Source organism: Salmo trutta, chromosome 15 (genome assembly GCF_901001165.1).
Source record: "Salmo trutta chromosome 15, fSalTru1.1, whole genome shotgun sequence".
Taxonomy (NCBI): domain Eukaryota; kingdom Metazoa; phylum Chordata; class Actinopteri; order Salmoniformes; family Salmonidae; genus Salmo; species Salmo trutta.
The window spans coordinates 47,249,942-47,266,960 of NC_042971.1; the positions used below are offsets into that span (position 1 = coordinate 47,249,942).

The window sequence follows — 17,019 nt, forward strand, 5'->3', positions numbered from 1 at the left end:
CTCAGTTAGCCTTACCTCAGGTTTTCACCCCGAGAGTAACGGGCAGGTGGAGAGAGTTAACCAGGATGTGGGTAGGTTTCTGAGGTCCTACTGCCAGGACCGGCCGGGGGATTGGGCAGCTTTCGTGCCCTGGGCAGAGATGGCCCAGAACTCGCTCCACCACTTCTCCACTAACCTCTCCCCTTTCCAGTGTGTATTGGGATATCAGCCGGTTCTGGCTCCTTGGCATCAGAGTCAGACCGAGGCTCCTGCGGTGGACGACTGGTTCCGGCGCGCGGAGGAAACATGGGACGCCGCCCATGTTCACCTTCAGCGCGCCGTGCTGTGCCAGAAAATTAGCGCAGACCGTCACCGCAGTGAGGCCCCGGTGCGGGTCTGGCTCTCGACCCGAAACCTGCCCCTCCGCCTGCCCTGTCAGAAGCTGGGTCCGCGGTTTGTGGGGCCATTTAAAGTCCTGAGGAGAGTGAACAAGGTTTGTTACAGGTTACAGCTTCCCCCTGATTACCGCATTAACCCCTCGTTCCATGTGTCTCAGGCCGGTGGTGGCTGGCCCGCTCCAGGAGTCTGAGGTGCGGGAGGTACTCCGTTCGTTCCATACTGGATTCGAGACATCGGGCGAGGGGTCTTCAGTACCTCATGGACTGGGAGGGGTATGGTCCGGGGGAGAGATGCTGGGTTCCGGTGGAGAACGTGTTGGATCCTTCAATGCTGCGAGAGTTTCACCGCCTCCATCCGGATCGCCCTGCGCCTCACCCTCCGGGTCGTCCCCAAGGCCGGTGTCGATGCGCGGCTCGTCAAGGGTGGGGGGGGGGGGTACTGTCACGACTTCGGCCGAAGTTGATGCCTCTCCTTGTTCGGGTGGTTTTTCGGCGGTCGACGTCACCGGTCTTCCTGCCATCGCCGATCCATTTGTCATTTTCCATTTGTTTTGTCTCGTTTTCCCACACACCTGGTTTTCATTTCCCAATTACTGGTCATGTATTTAACCCTCTGTTTCCCCCATGTCTTTGTGTGTGATTGTTATTTGTTCAGGTCGGTATGTTCCGGCTGGTGTTTATCACCCATGCTTTCTGGCAACCGTTCTTTTTGCACTTTGTAAATTGTTTACTTTGTGCTGTCGAGTAAAGTATGTTGTTTCACTCATCTCTGCTCTCCTGTGCCTGACTTTATACACCAGCTACACCCACCAACCTGACAGGTATGGCGGCTGCGTGGTCCCACAGTGTTTATACTTGAGTACTATTGTTTGTACAGATGAACGTGGTACATTCAGGCATTTGGAAATTGCTCCCAAGGATGAACCAGACTTGTGGAGGTCTACAATTTTCTTTCTGAGGTCTTGGCTGATTTATTTTGATTTAACCATGATGTCAAGCAAAGAGGCACTGAGTTTGAAGATAGTCCTTGAAATACATCCACAGGTACACCTCCAATTGACTCAACTGATGTCAATTAGCCTATCAGAAGCTTCTAAAGCCATGACATCATTTTCTGGAATTTTCCAAGCTGTTTGAAGGCAGAGTCAATTTAGTGTATGTAAACTTCTGACCCACTAGAATTGTGATACAGTGAATTTTAAGTGAAATAATCTGTCTGTAAACAATTGTTGGAAAAATTACTTGTGTCATGAACAAAGTAGATGTCCTAGCCGACTTGCCAAAACTATAGTTTGTTAATTAACAAGAAATGTGTGGAGTAGTTGAAAAACGAGTTTTAATGACTCCAACCTAAGTGTATGTAAGCTTCCGACTTCAACTGTACATGTACTCAAAGGTACAAAGATATTTGTCATTTGACTTTCAATGCATGTTGAACTATTTTTCAATATCTCCAATAACCTTCTTCACAATCTCTACATTTGAGTGTTACCAAACTTTTGAAATTATTTGACTCCTCCAATGAAATGCTCTATCAGTGCATTGTCATAGTTTTTATTGAAATTTCTATATCAAACAGCCACATTTTACATACAAAAATAACACTTTTTCAGATGAACAAACCGAGCTGCATTTCAATACTGTAGCTCAGTGAAATTGCATTTAACCTAAATGATTGCGTTTTAGAATCATGTTATTTTATTGCCATCAGCTGTATGCATTTGGCCATGGTATCCTAGCAGAAAGTCTCTTGCTCACTGAACATGGCTGAGATTCAGAAGGCTACTACAGTAACCTGGCTAGTCTTCACCATTAGAGTCCAGCTCTCTCCTCAGCTATCTATTTGCTCCAATAAATAAAGCATTTGTTGAATGCTGAGTTGTATGGGACTAATTGAGCAGGTGAATATTAATTTGGCTATCCTGTGATGCCTAGTCCCATGCCCTTTAAGGAGGCAGAGTTGTGCTGTAATTGGTCAGTATGTTAACCCATGATTTTCTGAGAGGTTAAGGGGTTATCTGATATGCTGGTGCAGCTGGTTTTGTGTGTGTGTGTGTGTGTGCGTGTGCGTGTGTGTATGTGTATCTACCTGTGTGTTTATGGTGTGCGGGGGGTCTTTGGTACATTGGTGCCCTGCTGCAGGAAGAGGTGTGTGTATTGTGTGGCAAAAATTAGTGGTTAAGTGCCTTGTACGAGGGCACAACGCCCTGGGATTTGAACCGGCAACCCTTCGGTTAAAGGCCAGCTTCTCTAACTTCAAGGCTACTGCTGCCCCCTATTGATGATAAGGTAGAACAATGAAAACCATTGCTGTGTACGGGATCTGATATCCCATTTCATTGAACGATAGAATGAGAGTAAGGTAGGACAGAGGTTGGTTGAGGATGATGACCTTACCGCTTGACTGGAGTGGACTTTGATGACTAGGGTATACGGCTTGTTCCCCCATTACAGAGACATAAAGTGTCAGGAAGAGGAGAAAATTAGAGTTTGTGTAAGAGAGGGGAAAGAGGGCTGATGTGTGTGGGGTTATCAAATCGTAGCCCTCAAACTCAGCATGAAATCTGTAATTGGAAAATCAACCCCCTAACTCTGGTGTAATTGGATTTTACAGGGACTCATGTTAAATCAGAGAGCTGTGGGTAGGTAGCACAAAGCTTGTTAAGGCTAGACAAACCTAACCACAGGCTGGAGGGGCAGGGAGCACAGGACGTGTGGTGTGATTGTGACTATATGGGTGGGTATTTGGTAGGGGGCTGCAACCAGACAGAAAATGAACTGCTCAAAATGGTTCAGTGTTTCCCATAAATGACCTTAAAAGTTACAGTAGTCTCTGGGAATGTAAGCCTCTGTGTAACATTGTTTGGAAAGTACAGTGCCTTGCGAAAGTATTCGGCCCCCTTGAACTTTTCGACCTTTTGCCACATTTCAGGCTTCAAACATAAAGATATAAAACTGTAATTTTTTGTGAAGAATCAACAACAAGTGGGACACAATTATGAAGTGGAACGAAATTTATTGTATATTTCAAACTTTTTTAACAAATAAAAAACTGAAAAATTGGACGTGCAAAATTATTCAGCCCCTTTACTTTCAGTGCAGCAAACTCTCTCCAGAAGTTCAGTGAGGATCTCTGAATGATCCAATGTTGACCTAACTGACTAATGATGATAAATAGAATCCACCTGTGTGTAATCAAGTCCCCGTATAAATGCACCTGCTCTGTGATAGTCTCAGAGGTCCGTTTAAAGCGCAGAGAGCATCATGAAGAACAAGGAACACACCAGGCAGGTCCGAGATACTGTTGTGGAGAAGTTTAAAGCCGGATTTGGATACAAAAAGATTTCCAAGCTTTAAACATCCCAAGGAGCACTGTGCAAGCGATAATATTGAAATGGAAGGAGTATCAGACCACTGCAAATCTACGAAGACCTGGCCGTCCCTCTAAACTTTCAGCTCATACAAGGAGAAGACTGATCAGAGATGCAGCCAAGAGGCCCATGATCACTCTGGATGAACTGCAGAGATCTACAGCTGAGGTGGGAGACTCTGTCCATAGGACAACAATCAGTCGTATACTGCACAAATCTGGCCTTTATGGAAGAGTGGCAAGAAGAAAGCCATTTCTTAAAGATATCCATAAAAAGTGTCGTTTAAAGTTTGCCACTAGCCACCTGGGAGACACACCAAACATGTGGAAGAAGGTGCTCTGGTCAGATGAAACCAAAATCAAACTTTTTGGCAACAATGCAAAACGTTATGTTTGGCGTAAAAGCAACACAGCTCATCACCCTGAACACAACATCCCCACTGTCAAACATGGTGGTGGCAGCATCATGGTTTGGGCCTGCTTTTCTTCAGCAGGGGCAGGGAAGATGGTTAAAATTGATGGGAAGATGGATGGAGCCAAATACAGGACCATTCTGGAAGAAAACCTGATGGAGTCTGCAAAAGACCTGAGACTGGGACGGAGATTTGTCTTCCAACAAGACAATGATCCAAAACATAAAGCAAAATCTACAATGGAATGGTTCACAAATAAACATATCCAGGTGTTAGAATGGCCAAGTCAAAGTCCAGACCTGAATCCAATTGAGAATCTGTGGAAATAACTGAAAACTGCTGTTCACAAACGCTCTCCATCCAACCTCACTGAGCTCGAGCTGTTTTGCAAGTAGGAATGGGCAAAAATTTCAGTCTCTCGATGTGCAAAACTGATAGAGACATACCCCAAGCGACTTACAGCTGTAATCGCAGCAAAAGGTGGCGCTACAAAGTATTAACTCTCTCCCACATGCGCCTCTCTGGCGCATGTGGGACGAACTCGTCCCACCTACGTAACAGCCACTGAAATCCAGTGGCGCGATTTTTGAATCGTTAGAAATACTATTACTTCAATTTCTCAAACATATGACTATTTTACAGCTATTTAAAGACAAGAATCTCGTTAATCTAACCCCACTGTCCGATTTCAAAAAGGCTTTACAACGAAAGCAAAACATTAGATTATGTCAGCAGAGTGCCCAGCCAGAAATAATCAGACACCCATTTTTCAAGCTAGCATATCATGTCACATAAACCCAAACCACAGCTAAATGCAGCACTAACCTTTTATGATCTTCATCAGATGACACACCTAGGACATTGTGTTATACAATACATGCATGTCTGTTCAATCAAGTTCATATTTATATCAAAAAACAGCTTTTTACATTAGCATGTGACGTTCAGAAAAAGCATAACCCCCGCAAACTTCCGGGGAATTTACTAACAGTTTGCTAAATTACTCACGATAAACGTTCACAAAAAGCATAACAATTATTTTAAGAATTATAGATACATTACTCCTCTATGCACTCGATATGTCCGATTTTAAAATAGCTTTTCGGATGAAGCACATTTTGCAATAATCTAAGTACATAGCCCGGCATCACAGGGCTAGCTATTTAGACACCCACCCAGGTCAGCCTCCACCAAAATCACATTTCCTATAAGAAAAATGTTCGTACCTTGCTTGTTCTTCGTCAGAATACACTGCCAGGACTTCTACTTCAATAACAAATGTTGGTTTGGTCCCAAATAATCCATCGTTATATCCAAACAGCGACGTTTTGTTCGTGAGTTCTAGACACTATCAGAATGCTACATCACGGTCTCGCGCATGGCGCATTGGCGTGACAAAAAATGTCTAAATATTCCATTACCGTACTTCGAAGCATGTCAACCGCTGTTTAAAACCAATTTTTATGCCATTTATCTCGTAGAAAAGTGATAATATTCCGACCGGGAATATGCATTGAGCCTAAACAGCCGAATAAAATTTCTCCTCAGGAGCGAATCGTGCACGCGCCTCATTCAAAGGTCCTCTGAGCCGCCACTTACCAAAGGCGATAATGTGTTTCAGCCTGAGGCTGCCTCGTCAACCTTCAGGTATTTCCCGGGTTCTGAGAGCCTATCGGAGCCCTGGGAATTGTCACGTTACAGCTAAGATCCTTACTTTTCAATAAACAGATGCAAGACGCACGACTCCTTGTCAGACAGGGTACTTCCTGCTTGAAACCTTGTCAGGTTTTTGCCTGCCATAGGAGTTCTGTTATACTCACAGACACCATTCAAACAGTTTTAGAAAATTCAGAGTGTTTTCTATCCAAACCTGAACAATAATATGCATATTCTAGCTTCTGAGTTGGTGTAGGAGGCAGTTAAAAATGGGCACATATTTTTTCCAAAATTCTCAATACTGCCCCCTATCCCAAACAGGTTTTAAGGGGGCTGAATAATTTTGCACGCCCAATTTTTCATTTTTTTATTTGTTAAAAAAGTTTGAAATATCCAATAAATTTCGTTCCACTTCATGATTGTGTCCCACTTGTTGTTGATTCTTCACAAAAAATTACAGTTTTATAACTTTATGTTTGAAGCCTGAAATGTGGCAAAAGGTCGAAAAGTTCAAGGGGGCCGAATACTTTCGCAAGGCACTGTATATAACTTAAGTTGATATGGTGGGAGTCAAGTTATCCCTTCTGTTTTGATTTTCAGTAGTGTCTAAAATGTATGTTTTTTGTTTTGAATGTCTCCTCTCTGTTTAATCAGTGTGGCTGTAATGCAAGATGCCTTTGTTAATGTTTACAGGATGCTCAACTTTACATTTTAAACAGTCGGAATGAGAGGGCAATGTTACGCTTCCGTCAAGCCTGTCACAACCCAACACATTACTTAGTACTAATCCACAAGACAGGGAAGGTGATCATCTATACTTAGTTTTTTCTTCATCTTAAATAATCGTTCTGGATAACAATGTCGATCAATAACTTATTTATGGTTAGTTAAATCACGTATGATCTGTTTGAATGAAAATGAGAACAAACTTGATATATATTTTTTAAGATGACAGGGAAAGCCAGCCAGTTCAGCGTGGTCTCAGTGTGGTCTATATGTCCCTCTTACAGCAGCACAGGCTGGTATTGACAGCAGTTTTAAGATGCACTGAGAGGACAATAGTTTCATCCCAACAGGCCTGTTACTGTAGCTTCACCTTGGTATTTATGAGTGGTTTATAATTAGTCAGAAATGTATCTGCCTAATCAAAGATCAGTAACACAATACCTGCACTGTCATTTTATGTGAGGACGAGGACGAGGAGGGGGGCTTGGAGCAGATAGTTTCTGAATCCTTGTGTTTTACACACATGCATACACACACTGACGCACACACACATGGACACACATGCACACACACACAAACACACAGTGTGTGTCAAGGGACACTCATGTGAAGCACTGAATAAGACCTTCCTGCCTAGGCTTCATGAATGATGAACTATCTTAGAGCTTCCAGAACCAACTAGCTCAGCGTGGTCTCAGCATGCATGGTCTCAGCGTGGTCTCAGCGTGCATGGTCTCAGCGTACATGGTCTCAGCGTGCATGGTCTCAGCGTGCATGGTCTCAGCGTGCATGGTCTCAGCGTGCATGGTCTCAGCGTGGTCTCAGCGTGGATGGTCTCAGCGTGGATGGTCTCAGCGTGCATGGTCTCAGCGTGCATGGTCTCAGCGTGCATGGTCTCAGTGTGGATGGTCTCAGCGTGGATGGTCTCAGCGTGGTCTCAGCGTGCATGGTCTCAGCGTGCATGGTCTCAGCGTGCATGGTCTCAGCGTGGTCTCAGCGTGGATGGTCTCAGCGTGGATGGTCTCAGCGTGCATGGTCTCAGCGTGCATGGTCTCAGCGTGCATGGTCTCAGTGTGGATGGTCTCAGCGTGGATGGTCTCAGCGTGGTCTCAGCGTGCATGGTCTCAGCGTGGTCTCAGCGTGGTCTCAGTGTGCATGGTCTCAGCATGGTCTTAGCATGCATGGTCTCAGCGTGGTTTCAGCGTGGTCTCAGCATGCATGGTCTCAGCGTGGTCTCAGAGTGGTCTCAGCGTGGTCTCAGTGTGCATGGTCTCAGCGTGCATGGTCTCAGCATGTATGGTCTCAGCATGTATGGTCTCAGCATGTATGGTCTCAGCATGGACAGGACCGGAGCAACACTCCAGCAGGAAGTACTAGTCCACATGGAGAAACTCCCCAGTTCTGTCAGAGAGCATGGAAGTCAGAGGGACAGAGGAAAGCAGTGTGACAGTGAGGTGATAGGGTCAAAGGGACATACTTGCGTCTGAGTCGCCAGAGGCTAAAAGTAGCTCTTGAATGAGAGTGTTGCTTGGTTGCTAGAACAGCTCCAGGACGAGAGTCCCCCTTTACGGCGAAATCAGGGACGATAGTTCTAAGTTGTTTGATCCATTACAAGACAGATTCAACCATGACTCACATGGCTTTGGAGATGAGTGAGGTAATACTGCTGTGTGTTTTTTAGTGTGTCTGTGTGCTTTCCCTCTGTTTGATAGAACGGCATATTGATAAAGTCGCAAAGGCAAAAATGACTGTTCCCCAATGTTATTGAATTTTTTGGGGTCATTTAGCAGACCCTCAGAGCGACTTACAGGAGCAATTAGCGTTAAGTGCCTTGCTCACCACTTATGAAGACCACCACCGTAAGCTTCAACCTTTGCCAGACTTTGGAAAAATATCTAATACAGTGGTAAAATACATACTGTTTATAGTACTGTTTTCTACCACATTATAGTATGCTGTATTTGATCTCTACAATTGAAGCTATTAAAAGGAACCATTGTAGGATGAGATACAGAACCGTGACTCTCAGGTTTCTCCGGACACCTGGAGCCCCCTAAACATGTGTGTGTTGCCCTGGGTGATGTGATGTGTGGTGTCAGTCTGTGGCCCATGAGGAGTGCTCTCTTTCAGGAGCCTAACGGCCACTTTGTGACAGAGTAACAGGATCCTGTCCCAAAGTGGAGAGCCTGGGACAATGGGCTGGCCTCTAGGGTGATGGCCGCTCGGTCAGATAGGCTTTCCTGTTCCACTTTAGCCTGCCATTAAATGTAGGTGTGTTGTTGTTCATTTTCCACCTTTGCTAGTGTCATCCCTCTCTATCCACATCTATTTCTCTCCACATCCCTCTCTCCAAATTGCTCTCTCTATCTCTCTATCTCCACATCCTTCTCTCCATCCCTCTCTCCACCTTCTCACTCCAAATCCCTCTCTCTCTATATACTTCTCCACATCCCTCTCCCTCCCTCTCCACATCCCTGTCCCTCTACATCTCTCTCTCTACATCCCTCTCCCTCCCTCTCCACATCCCTGTCTCTCTACATCTCTCTCTCCATTCTTTGTGTGAGTTATCACCTGTTTCAGACTTTTTGAAAAGATGGCACTCTCTCCTGTTTGCCGGTACCATTAATGTGGATAATTTAATGGTCCTTCCGTTTTCAGCAATGAAGAGTGTGTCAAACACAAGTGCAAAGAGAAACTTTATCTCACACAAGCATGTATGCGTGTACTCGCGCACAGAGCGAGATAATGGAATTTCAAGACATTTTCACTTTCAATGTGGATAAGAAGGGTCCAGTTCCCTTGTTTATGCTAAGGAAGGGAAAAAGGGAGGTTTGATCCCCATCGACCTCCTTCTGTTTTGTCAGATTGATTCTGACATCTCAAATGGGGCGCCTTCAGTGATGTTGTTCACCTGTCTCATTGGTTTAACATGATGCTGGGCTGGGAGGAGATCGGAGGGAGGGATTCTGGAGGAGAGGAGAGTGCAACATAAATAGTAGCTCAAAGGTGGGAGAAATCAACCCCCCACCTCTTCCACATCCCTAACCCCGTTACCCACATTCCTTGAGGATCGGAATAACAATTCAGTAGTAATGAAATCAGAAGACTAAAAAAGATGTTCTATTGTTTTGTTCCTCATGATAACTATAGGTGTCATAGCTCAGCAAGTCTGAGACCATTACTTCTCCTTATAGTCTGTTCCTTGACATATAAATACTTGCTTTTGGGATTCACATATTAGAAGAATACACCCCCCCATCCGTCACCCACACCCCCTGTTGTGCTTTCTCTTGCTCTGTCGTTCCCCTCAGCATTACCCTGCTTGCAGTAAATAGGCCAAAACTCTTTTGTGTTTTGACTGCTGAGTGTGAAATTGACTGTGACGTTGAATGTTTTCTAATGAATAATTACTGAATAGACATACTGGCTGAATGTGTGGACTGGATTGTGTACTGCTCTTTAAAAAAGTTTCCACCTTCTTATTCACATGACCAAAAATGCTTTTCACATACAAGATGGATTGGTGGGGCATCTTTTAATGGATGTTTTCTCAACATTACAGAAAATTGAAAAAGCCTTTCTTGCAGTTCAGGGGAAAAAGTACTATAGAACTGAATAAAAGAGGTTTTCAGTGTTGCAGAGCTGGCAACCATGTAAGATGTGACGGGTTGCTGTGCCAGGTAGAGGGTGGGAGAATGGGGGTTGGAAGAGGATTTTTTTTTTTTTCTTAGAGTGGTTGAATGAAAAGGTTTATTGCACTTCTCTGCCCCCCTGTGTTCTCAGAAATACACCCTGGAGGGCTCGTGTTTTAGGCAGCTTTAGACTTCTATGTCTTCTGGTAGCATGGTGGAGGTCTGGGTGTGAGCCTTGGGACCATGAGCTTTCAAATCATGCCCCTACGTTTACCACACAGCTCCTATAGTAAACTATTCACTGTAGCTTAGAAGATACACATATAAACTCAGCAAAAAAAGAAACGTTCAGGACCCTGTCTTTGAAAGATAATTTGTAAAAATAAAAACAACTTCACAGATCTTCCCTGTAAAGGGTTTAAACACTGTTTCCCATGCTTGTTCAATGAACCATAAACAATTGATGAACATGTACCTGTGGAAGGGTCGTTAATTGCCTACCGTCTGTAAACTGTTAGTGTTTTAAGGTCACAGTTCTGAAAACTTAGGACACTGAAGAGGCCTTTCTACTGACTCTGAAAAACACCAAAAGAAAGATGCCCAGGGTCCCTGCTCATCTGCGTGAACGTGCCTTAGGCATGCTGCAAGGTGGCATGAGGACTGCAGAAGTGGCTAGGGCAATTAATTGCAATGTCTGTACTGTGAGACGCCTAAGACAGCGCTACAAGGAGACAGGACGGACATCCGATCATCCTCGCAGTGGCAGACCACGTGTAACAGCACCTGCACAGGATCGGTACATCCGAACATCACTCCTGCGGGACAAGTACAGGATGGCAACAACAACAGCCCGAGTTACACCAGGAACGCACAATCCCTCCATCAGTGCTCAGACTGTCCGCAACAGGCTGAGAGAGGCTGGACTGAGGGCTTGTAGGCCTGTTGTAAGGCAGGTCCTCACCAGACATCCCCAGCAACAACGTCGCCTATGGGCGCAAACCCACCGTCGCTGGACCAGACAGGACTGACAAAAAGTGCTCTTGGCTGACGAGTCGCGGTTTTATCTCACCAGGTGTGATGGTCAGATTTGCGTTTATCGTCGAAGGAATGAGGGTTACACCGAGGCCTGTACTCTGGAGTGGGATGGATTTGGAGGTGGAGGGTCCGTCATGTTCTGGGGCGGTGTGTCACAGCATCATCGGACTGAGCTTGTTGTCATTGCAGGCAATCTCAACGCTGTGCGTTACAGGGAAGACATCCTCCTCCCTCATGTGGTACCCTTCCTGCAGGCTCATCCTGACATGACCCTCCAGCATGACAATGCCACCAGTCATACTGCTCGTTCTGTGTGTGATTTCCTGCAAGACAGGAATGTCAGTGTTCTGCCATGGCCAGCGAAGAGCCCGGATCTCAATCCCATTGAGCACGTCTGGGACCTGTTGGATCGGAGGGTGAGGCCCATTTCCCCCAGAAATGCCCGGGAACTTGCAGGTGCCTTGGTGGAAGAGTGGGGTAACATTTCACAGCAAGAACTGGCAAATCTGGTGTAGTCGGATGAGGAGGAGATGCACTGCAGTACTTAATGCAGCTGGTGGCCACACCAGATACTGACTGTTACTTTTGATTTTGACCCCCCTTTGTTCAGGGACACAATATTCCATTTCTGTTAGTCACATGTCTGTGTAACTTGTTCAGTTTGTCTCAGTTGTTGAATCTTGTTATGTTCATACAAATATTTACACATGTTAAGTTTGCTGAAAATAAACGCAGTTGACAGTGAGAGGACGTTTCTTTTTTTGCTGAGTTTAGCTCTGAGAGAGTACATATTTTATCGGGTTAAGTAGAGGACAAGTACATTAGAGTGTCTAGTTTGAGAAACAGACGCTTCACAAGTCCTTAACTGACAGCTTCATTAAATCGTAAACACAAAACACCAGACTCAATGTCAACAGTGAAGAGGCGACTCCGGGATGCTGGCCTTCTACATAGTTCTGATGATTGCCTAGTTAAATAAAGGTTATATAAATAAAATAAAAATGATTATGTTGAAATTAGATTGATATAAGAACCTGTTTGTCAGATTAAGTCATTGTATTTAAGTTTAACCCTAATTTCAATGTTTACAATGCTGGTTGAAATGAGATGAAAACTGGTTGATTACTTTTTCAAATCCAAATGTTTTTTCCAGGTAGATTCCACATCACAATAGGTTGACAAATGACGTTGCAACAACGTTGATTCAACCCGTGTGTGCCCAGCGGGAAGCATGTCCTTCATTCTTTCCCTAGGGAAATGGCATCAGGAAGGCACAATGTAAATAACTAAAGGGATGATTTGCCTTGTGTGTTGGTGCCCTTGGGCCATCTTCCACCTGGTAACTGGGACTGGTAGTGTTGCTTTCCTGTAAGAGGGGCTGAAAATAGCCCTGTTTCCCCTAAAAATATGAGTCCAGAGGGGGATTGCCATACAGTGCTTTGCTGAGCAGGACAAGAAGAGGGTCATTTGGTGTAAAGGTATTTGGAGAGGGAGAGTAGCCATAGAACAGTGTAATCATTGTCTTTACTGTAACAAGTCCTTAACATGTAGCAGTTTCTCACCTTTATGTCATAAGTAAGACTTAGTTATTAATAAATACATGACTCCACACCTACACACACAGACCATTTCTGCTTCCTTTCTCGCTCACTTTTTGTATTATTGTTGGCTTCCTATTGGTGGAAATGGAGGGGGCAATATGTCAATGTTTCCTTCCATACGGTCCTTTCCCTTAAATAAACCCAGATGTTCAGTATAAAAGGGGATTGGAGCTCACAGCAGTCTGAGACCAAGGATTTCCACTCACGGTAGGGACTTTGATATGCATTACTTTGAACATCTTTGTAAAAAAAATATATGAATAGCACTGTAATTAGGGAGAACAGATCTGACTGATAATGTGACTTGATGCATATTGTGTATCATTTGTTTGGGGTACGAAACTTCAACAACAATTGGATTTTCATAACAGTAAAGTGTGGCTTCTGTTCAGAATATAAATTATGGAAGCACAAAAGTATTGTAAATTACACATTATTAATGCCGTCGTAGGGATAACATTATTAGCATTTCTAAGAGTTGATTTCAGTGCAACAGCTTTGGAGTTGGTCTGTGTTTTAACCCTGCTTTTGGGGTAAATGGGGGGAGTTTGCAATATATTTGTGTGGGGAGGGGGACGTGTGTATCCTCTGTAAACATTAACAAGAGACTGATTGCTCCTTGAGGAACATGAAAGCAGATTAGACAGGAATGCCTGAACTGAACTCCTATCTGTCATGTGCTGGGGATGTGGTCAAGGTCCCCACGCATGCCAGAGATGAGTAGCTTCGCGAAGCCGCCTGATCCCGCAATATTAAATTAAACGCTGTGCGGATATCCGCGTAGCGTTTAATGTAAGCTTGCGGGATCAGACGTCTTTGCGAGGCTAAGAGATGAGGACACGTTGAGAGGAAATGAACTGTCTTAGGACAAGATTGCCTGTATCTGTGTGTGTGTGTCAATGAGCATTGCGTGGCACAGCGTCAGACCTGACAGATGCAGATAACTCCAAGGAAAACAGAACACAGAGGGACAGGACATGAGTCATTTGGCAGTGAAAGGTTCCTTGAGTTATTGCTGTGAAAACATGTCACTAATAAGAAAAACAGTGTATTGTTTTGTCTGAAAAGAATACAGCAGATAAATGATTTGTAATCTGGTTGTCGTTACTAAGTTTACAGCTGTCATGTCCTGATGAGATTTGTGACAGTATTGTTATGTGGTGCTTTGGAGGCATTTGCATATAAGATATCAACGCAACTGTCCTGGACCCTGTCTCTGATTGGTCAGAGCCTGGAGGAGCACTGTAACCGGATCCTTCGGGACGTGGAGGGCTCCCTTACGCTCTAACCACTAGGCTACCTGCCGCCCCATGTCTGTGGCCTCCCCAGGATGTAGACACTCTTAATTCTAGTAGAGAGGAGACTGAACTTGTAGAGCTCAACCAATCCAAAATCTATTGTCTGCCTGACTATATTTCTGTCTGACCGTCAGTCGGTCTACAGTGAGGGAAAAAAGTATTTGATCCCCTGCTGATTTTGTACGTTTGCCCACTGACAAAGAAATGATCAGTCTATAATTTTAATGGTAGGTTTATTTGAACAGTGAGAGACAGAATTACAACAAAAAAATCCAGAAAAACGCATGTCAAAAATGTTATAAATTGATTTGCATTTTAATGAGGGGAAATAAGTATTTGACCCCCTCTCAATCAGAAAGATTTCTGGCTCCCAGGTGTCTTTTATACAGGTAACGAGCTGAGATTAGGAGCACACTCTTAAAGGGAGTGCTCCTAATCTCAGTTTGTTACCTGTATAAAAGACACCTGTCCACAGAAGCAATCAATCAATCAGATTCCAAGCTCTCCACCATGGCCAAGAACAAAGAGCTCTCCAAGGATGTCTGGGACAAGACTGTAGACCTACACAAGGCTGGAATTGGCTCCAAGACCATCGCCAAGCAGCTTGGTGAGAAGGTGACAACTGTTGGTGCGATTATTCGCAAATGGAAGAAAGACAAAAGAACTGTCAATCTCCCTCGGCCTGGGGCTCCATGCAAGATCTCACCTCGTGGAGTTGCAATGATCATGAAAACGGTGAGGAATCAGCCCAAAACTACACGGGAGAATCTTGTCAATGATCTCAAGGCAGCTGGGACCATAGTCACCAAGAAAACAATTGGTAACACACTACGCCGTGAAGGACTGAAATCCTGCAGCGCCCGCAAGGTCCCCCTGCTCAAGAAAGCACATATACATGCCCATCTGAAGTTTTCCAATGAACATCTGAATGATTCAGAGGACAACTGGGTGAAAGTGTTGTGGTCAGATGAGACCAAAATGGAGCTCTTTGGCATCAACTCAACTCGCCGTGTTTGGAGGAGGAGGAATGCTGCCTATGACCCCAAGAATACCATCCCCACCGTCAAACATGGAGGTGGAAACATTATGCTTTGGGGGTGTTTTTCTGCTAAGGGGACAGGACAACTTCACCGCATCAAAGGGACGATGGACGGGGCCATGTACCGTCAAATCTTGGGTGAGAACCTCCTTCCCTCAGCCAGGGTATTGAAAATGGGTCGTGGATGGGTATTCCAGCATGACAATGACCCAAAACACACGGCCAAGGCAACAAAGGAGCGGCTCAAGAAGAAGCACATTAAGGTCCTGGAGTGGCCTAGCCAGTCTCCAGACCTTAATCCCATAGAAAATCTGTGGGGGTTCGAGTTGCCAAATGTCAGCCTCGAAACCTTAATGACTTGGAGAAGATCTGCAAAGAGGAGTGGGACAAAATCCCTCCTGAGATGTGTGCAAACCTGGTGGCCAACTACAAGAAACATCTGACCTCTGTGATTGCCAACAAGGGTTTTGCCACCAAGTACTAAGTCATGTTTTGCAGAGGAGTCAAATACTTATTTCCCACATTAAAATGCAAATCATTTTTGACATGCATTTTTTCTGGATTTTTTTGTTGTTATTCTGTCTCTCACTGTTCAAATAAACCTACCATTAAAATTATAGACTGATCATTTCTTTGTCAGTGGGAAAACATACAAAATCAGCAGGGGATCAAATACTTTTTTCCCTCACTGTAAGTATGCCAGAGTCTTAGTTGAGCTTAATTGTTGTTAAAATGTTGTAGTGTTGAACGATGCGTTGATGTTTATCCATTTGTTAACTGGGGGATGTTTCCACCTTTCCACTAGGTCATGCGTCAGTCTAAGAATGCCATCATCAAACACTACTTTCCCACCACTGAGCCAGACAGCAAGAAGAGACCTGAAACAGTAAAGAAACTTTCTGATAACACGAGCCACCAAAGTAATCCGGTCTTGCCATGAGTTTCTATATTTATCATCATTGTCTGTCTTCTCAAGTGGCCACTCAGTTTAAGAGCAGCCTGACGGAGATGCTTATATCTAAGGAGCCCTGGTACGTCCACTGTATGAAGCCCAACGAAGGCAAGGAGCCAGGTGAGGCCTCATCACCTTAACTACCAACCACAGTCTACTAGCCTAAACCCAACACATACATACTCAGTAGAGGCCATTACACCAAACAGAACCTGACCCATGCATGCCCTACAAAGTGTTACTTGGTACATTCATTCATAGTGCATGACCTGATGCCTGTACCCTTGTGACCTCTCTCGCCTCCTGCAGGGCGCTTTGACGTGTTGGTGAGACACCAGGTGAAGTACCTGGGGCTGATGGAGCACCTGAGGGTCAGACGGGCTGGCTTCGCTTCCTGCTGGAGATATGAAATCTTCCTGCAGAGGTCAACACAACCTGCACTTCACAGTTATGTAGATAGTGTGCAGTTGTTCTCTGTCCAGCATAAACTGCTATGATACATAGTTGCATTAGTTTGTTGAACACTCTGGTGTTTCCTGTTGTCTCTGTCAGGTACAAGCCCCTGTGTTCAGACACCTGGCCTAGCTGGAAAGGTACAGACGCAGAGGGGGTGGAGTGCCTGATCAAGCACCTGGGCTACACGCCTGATTAGTACAAGATGGGCAGGTGAGGTTGTCTCCAGGATTATGGGTTTGGGTTCACCTGGTAACACAGTCTGGCTGTTTCTCACTGGCTTGTCTTTCATTTAAGATACAAAAGGACCAAGATCTTCATCCGTCACCCCAGAACTCTGTTCGCCACCGAAGAAGCCTTTGAGGTCTGCAAGCATGAGCTGGGTGGGTACTGGCTCTAGCTTTTCAAACAACAGATCACAGACCACTCAATTCTGGAATTTGATTGTTAAATGGCATTGGATTGGA

At 44.7% G+C, this 17,019-nt stretch overlaps 1 protein-coding gene across 1 annotated transcript; it reads left to right on the forward strand.

Moving 5' to 3' along the window:
• Nucleotides 1–15,955: 15,955 nt before the first annotated feature.
• On the forward strand, nucleotides 15,956–16,751 carry LOC115148318 (unconventional myosin-Ih-like). The gene is made up of 4 exons (XM_029690243.1): nucleotides 15,956–16,032; nucleotides 16,122–16,219; nucleotides 16,409–16,523; nucleotides 16,652–16,751. The coding sequence occupies exons 1-4, from the start codon at nucleotides 15,956–15,958 to the stop codon at nucleotides 16,749–16,751; spliced, it is 390 nt and encodes a 129-aa protein (XP_029546103.1).
• The last annotated feature ends 268 nt before the right edge of the window (nucleotides 16,752–17,019 follow it).

What these genes read in the sequence shown, in the direction of transcription:
- LOC115148318 (XM_029690243.1), top strand. Translation starts at nt 15,956, where the DNA reads ATGCGTCAGTCTAAGAATGCCATCATCAAACACTACTTTCCCACCACT. An exon ending in AGCAAGAAGAGACCTGAAAC is followed by an intron (nt 16,033 to 16,121) that starts AGTAAAGAAACT and finishes TCTGTCTTCTCA; the next exon opens with AGTGGCCACTCAGTTTAAGA. An exon ending in CAACGAAGGCAAGGAGCCAG is followed by an intron (nt 16,220 to 16,408) that starts GTGAGGCCTCAT and finishes CGCCTCCTGCAG; the next exon opens with GGCGCTTTGACGTGTTGGTG.